The following is a 6,000-nucleotide window of genomic DNA, read 5'->3' on the forward strand; positions in this document are numbered from 1 at the left end:
ATGGGGAAGTTGCATAGTTATTCAGAGAAATATAACTAAGAAATAAAGCTTCTGCAATGGCAGTTTAATTGCTACCTGCAGATATCTTGCATTTACAGTTACATAGTAGTAAAGCAAAAATACTTACTTTATCTGGGAATGCTTTTTAAGTCAGTGATATTTTTGTGTAAAACTTTAAAGTTTGTCTCTTACCTCATTATTATACCCTTAACTACTTTCTCAGTCTTCCACATATTATCAGCAGAATGGGAAAATCGGAGCAAGTGGACATTAACCTCTTCTGTTTGGTGGCCATAGACTTTTACAGACACCAGATAGATGAGGAACTAGATCGAAGGGCCTTCCAGTCTGTGTTTGAGATGGTGGCATCGCCAGGAAGCCCATATCATCGCCTACTAACTTGCTTGCAAAATGTTCACAAGATCACAGCATGCTGAACATCGTGATGTTGGTTAATGAAACTCGGTGGCTTGATTTGGAATCTGGTATGAATGTTTAGAGAAATATAAAGATGCAGAAAGCAGCTGGGATTTGCTTCTGCAATGAATCTGCATCTGTCAGTTTTATACTTCATGCTTGTTTGCAAGGAGAAGCACTCTGCACCACAGAGAATCACGTGAAAGGTGTAATAGGAACATTCTTATTAGCAGTGGGTAGCTGTGCTAAATGGAAATATGTATATGTTTTATGTAATGTTTGGGACTAACTTGAGGCTGAATTACTAACTGTAAAATATATGGGCAAATACTTTATGCAGGAAAGCCAGGTATTACTCTTCTTCCTGATGTTCAACTTAAGTCACCGTGTTGCATCTGGTATCGAAACTCTGACAGAAATACTCTCTCAGTGCAAGTTTGCAGTCATTACAAATCTTTATAGTTTATGTACATATATATATATATATATACACACACACACTGTGAGGTAGTATAGATCAGAAATTGTTTCCTAATGTCTCTCCCAAACAAAGAAATGAGAAACCAGTTTTCAGGAGTAACACTTCCAGCATGCAATTCTTCTCTCTCTGGACTTTTTAATTGACTGTGGTGTATGTGTTGGTGGCATGGGACATGTAGTGCACATACATAACCACACTTTTCTTTTTTTCTTCTCAGGATTTAAAATTTGAGTACAATATATCAGTAAAAGAAATTTTAACTTAAATATTTCTATATCATGTAAAGTATGTAAAATTGTAAAATGTGTGGTGCATGAGATGTGCTGTAATTTGAAATGAACAAAAAGCCACTCTACTGACTGTCTTGACATCTGTATTGTCCTCATTTTCTCATTGTGTGCTCAAGTTCATGTTCATTTTTTAAATCCATCTTAATGTACAGGTTACATTTTATGTTCTATATTTCACATTTTGGTAGGTTAACACTTTAAAAACTGGAATATATAGGCTAGATTGTGTTGATGCTATGTTAAGAAGGCATTTTTGTGATCCATTTGACTGTAGCTTGTTTTGAGTTTCTTTATTTTGAGATGTAAAGGAGCGGGAACTAGATATCCTAGATTAGCACTTTGTATACTCAGCTACTCTCACCTGCTACAGAGGCGTTGGGTTTTTTTTGATTGTTTTTGGTTTTGTTGTTTTGTTTTGTTTTTTAGAGAGAGAAAAATGATGCAAGTTCCCAGTAGCCAATAAGTATCTGGCTTTTTCATTGATACTAATGGAAACCATGGAGTCATTTGGATATAAACCACTCACTTTACTCTAAGCAAATTTATGCTGACAGTTAAGAATCAGAATTCTAATGTGGTCTACTTTGGGGCTGGCTAAAGTGTTAGATTATACAGCCACTTTTATTAGTTGTCTACAACATTATGTTTATACACAAACACAGCATAAGCATCCACAAATTCCAAAATTCTCCAATTCTACACAGGGCCAGATTCTGCTTACGCCTCATGCAAGCCTTTGATTTTAGTTGGTTGCATGTGGGGAAATCTAGGGCAGTATTTTTCTGATAACTGTATCTGATATAATTCTTCAATATAGGAAAGCAATGCCTTGGTTCTGAGCTACATTGCTATATTTAACCTCATTACATTTTCTCATTAACACCTGTTGGTAACACTCAGAATATCTAAATAGTGTTATCAAGAGGAGCATATACTGTATGTATTTGTGTATATAATGTATATGTAATTATACACATGTGACTACATTTACTGTATACAAATGTGTATATTTGTATTTATTAAACCCATGGATTTAAACTAATTCCAATTCTTAGACCAAAAATGGTTGCTTTTGCCCATAACTTGATTATAAAGGAATTGCCCAATGATGTCACTTCCTCTTATGATAGGTACGAAACTGATGATATGGGCAGCAGAAATAACTGTAGACTTTGCATTATCTAGCTGTTCGACAGAGTTTATTATCTAGAGAGTTATTTCTGCCCTCTGAGTTGGCGGCTGCTTCTTTCTTGGGCCACAGCACTGTGGTGACTTTTTTTAAAAAGAAACTGAAGTTCAGAAAGGGTTTAAAAAAATAGATATTATTAAAGGTTTTGGTTAAACTGGAAATTTTACAGTTCTGATAAGAGACCACTTGCTAGGGAAGTGAGCTATAATGCCCTCAGATTGCAATTAAGGGTAATATAGATCACTAGTCCCTTTTGTAACCCCCCATAATAGTTTTCTACTATAAACCCACAAACCAGTCAGTTTTTGTATGATATATTGTAAGTGAAGATATTTTTATAAGCTATTTTCCAAAATTTAAAATAGATTTTAATATATTTTTGAAGCATTTGGTAGTCACATCTTAACCATAGATCACTATACTTTCTGTTTCACGAACAGATAAATCTTACATATTTTTAACCTCATAATAACCACCACATGGTTGGTCAGTATGCCTCCAGATGATGGCAGCTGGCCATCCCAACTTCTGAAGTTTTCCAAACAAATCAGCTGAGACTTGCCATAGAAACTTTCCAGCCAATAAAAAGAGCATATTAAGCTAAGGAGTCAACATGTGACAGAAATGGATTTCTATTCAACATGTGATAAATTCCCTCTTGTCAGTACTATTGTTGGCATTTGATAGGATGTTCAGGTTTCCCACTTCAGACCGTCACCCAAAAGCGATGCAGCCAGGTCTTACTTCAGATAAATTCAAGGATAATCAGAATAGTTGTGTGTCGGTCTTATCTCCATGAAAATTTGTCATACATAGAAAACAGATTTGCTGTCTGTAGATCTTCAATATCTCTAGATTTTTCTTCCCCAGAATAATTAACTGAATACAAATACACATTCATTTTCAGATGTATGAATGTCTTGAAGGGGACATGGCTTGTTATTCTCCATAGTTTGTAATTACACATTTATAAGGCTAAAATTTAACATTTCTTTCCTTTGATGTACATTTTTGTCCTTTGTTTCTTTTGGGATGAAAATTATCATTTTTGTATTTGTAAAAATAACTACTAATATCTACACAATTCTGGTAACACCCATCAATAGTTACGTTGTGCTTTATGGTTTAATTTCTGCCTCTTACAGCAGAACAGAATATCACATGGTCATGTTTTCTGTGTCTATTTAAAAAAAATCTTAAGGTTAGATTTTTTTTAAATTACCATCTGTAAGATGTTACTCCAGTTTATGATTTTTTTATATTTGATCAAGATTAGCTGTTTCCCTTTTTAATATGCTACCAGTAGCATAAAAACAGATCCATGCTTGACATCAAATTGGTTTTGGAAATTTAAACTGAGATTTTCACTGAGACCCGAGGTATAAATAGTTAGATGTATATCCGGTGTCCCAAATAACTAAAATAAGCAATATTTAACATATTCTATATACATATAATGTGAATTGATAAATCAAATTTTTCATTTAGAGGGTATTGAAATAGTTTGTAGCATAGTTAAGAAAACACATCTGTGAACAAGCAAATTGATAACTTATTGAAATCTGAATGAGGTTTAACCTAGAGGACCTGCTTTTTTTCATAAAGTGCTGCCTCTTTTGAGACTCTTACTTGCCTCTGAATTTTTAAAAAGTATCAGGCAGATATCACTTGATCAGTAAAGTTTGGCTAAAGTAACTTCCTTCCTTTTCAGTGAAGTTTTATTTTATTCCTTTCAACAGAGGAGACATTTGAAATACCTTATACTTGATACTAAAACAAGTTGAATTAATGCAAATAATTTCTATTTGCAATTGAAGACTGTCAATTGAGGTTTTATTAAAGTTCCTTCTTTTTAGTCCTTTGTGCCCACTTTTGGGATATCTCCCTCACTCAAAAAAATAAATACAAACACCCAGTACTCATGAATTCTACATTATATTACTTCCCATTGCAGAAAATCCCTTCTCAGCCTGAAAGGATAAAATCTGAGACTCACTAATTGACATGAACATTGATTAAAACTGTGAATACCTAATGAGCAGCTTTCAGTAAAACTTGAAAAAGAATGGTCAACCTTCAGGTTAAAAGTGAATTCCAATCTAGTATTTCTTAATTCTATTTTAAGAACATTTCATCATGTCATTCTCTTTTAAATTACAGTTGGCTTTGTATAGCAAATAAGGAGGTTGTGTCAAAAACACTGCAAAGGCACTCCTCCAAGAGCAGTCTTCAAGGGCAGACTCTAAGTCTTCATATGGTATTTCAGAGCTGTCATGACTAAACACTATCCATGTATCATGCCTCCTGAATGCAAGAAACATTCAGGTGTAATGAGCAATAAATATAGCAATAAGCAGTCTAAAGAGATGGTTAGTCATTCAGGGTTTTACACATTGGTTCTTTGTGGGGGCAACTGAGTTACTGTGTTAAATAAGGTTTTGTTTTCTTATAAAGACCCCAAGAATACTATGCACTAAAACCAGGAACCAACTGAGAATAACCAAGGATATATTTTTAAACTGGCACCAGTATGTAACAGTAAAAAGAAGGCAATTTTTAAGGTTATAAAACAGCAAAGAAAGTATTTAAGTAATTCCTTTATTCTAAATAAAAAGTTATCTGTAGTAAAACTGAGAATCTGAGATGCCTACCTACTGTTAGGATAAACACTGCACCAAAGAATCTGGAAAGGGTGCTGAAGTCCAGGGTGCTAATTTACCTCATTTTGAGAATTCAGATGGAAATGTTTGTGCCTGTTACCTTAAAGTATCCATTAAATAACTTCAAAAAAACTACTAACATTCCTACCCGGAGAGCTTCTATGGTATGTCAAGTTATTAAAGTTAGCTGGACATGAATGCTGTGGAAACACAGTTTAGGGATGCGTGTACCGCTTTGTCACATGCATGTTATGTGTGGACTTGTCATCATTCACATCAGTCTTTGTCTACACATAATGTCAAATTAGACCAGGCTGACAAAGGAAGGATAAGGTAATCGGCATACCATACAGTCCTATGATGTTGTCTCATATGGTTTAAGGGCTATGATGAGCAAGGCTTGGAGCCCCAACACCAACAGTAGCTGTATTCAGAGTAAAAGGAAGGAATATAATTTTAGATGTATGTTTAAATTTAAAGACGTTTGCTGAAAATATTGCACATTAAAATTAGAGAAAATAAATTACACATTGTTGCTGTATGTGATTTTCTGTTTATTTAAAACATAAGTTCTGAATACACTTTAATGGGCTGCAATAAAAATGTGTGATTATGCTCTCTACACTGATCCAAATGTAGGGGGTGTTGAGAAAATGTGAAAACATTTGAACTCTACACTGCTGCATGTAAACTCTAGTACTATTTACATGTTAAATAAGGAAGAACACAGTGAAGATTTTTTTTACTCTTTCTGCTAGACATGCTTTCCAGAACTTAAAGGATAAGGGCTTGCCTACACAGGGACACTCAGCGCAGGTCTACACTACAAACTTGCCTCAGTGCAGCTGAATCCAGTGTGCTAATTTACCTCATTTTGAGAATTCAGATGGAATTCAGCAGTTTAACTAATCTACTTTAAAAATTCATTCAGATTACTTTTCTTGTGTGTACCCATGTAAAACC

At 34.3% G+C, this 6,000-nt stretch overlaps 1 protein-coding gene across 4 annotated transcripts in view; it reads left to right on the forward strand.

Moving 5' to 3' along the window:
• Window positions 1-5,578, forward strand: part of HTT (huntingtin) — a 209,579-nt gene extending 204,001 nt beyond the window's left edge. For all 4 annotated transcript variants that reach the window (XM_054030679.1, XM_054030683.1, XM_054030681.1 and 1 more), the window contains one exon: window positions 224-5,578. In XM_054030679.1, coding sequence (XP_053886654.1) covers window positions 224-437 — 214 coding nt within the window. In that variant the 3' untranslated portion in view covers window positions 438-5,578. The remainder of the gene's footprint in view (window positions 1-223) is intronic.
• Window positions 5,579-6,000: the final 422 nt, after the last annotated feature.

Source organism: Malaclemys terrapin, chromosome 5 (genome assembly GCF_027887155.1).
Source record: "Malaclemys terrapin pileata isolate rMalTer1 chromosome 5, rMalTer1.hap1, whole genome shotgun sequence".
NCBI lineage: Eukaryota > Metazoa > Chordata > Testudines > Emydidae > Malaclemys > Malaclemys terrapin.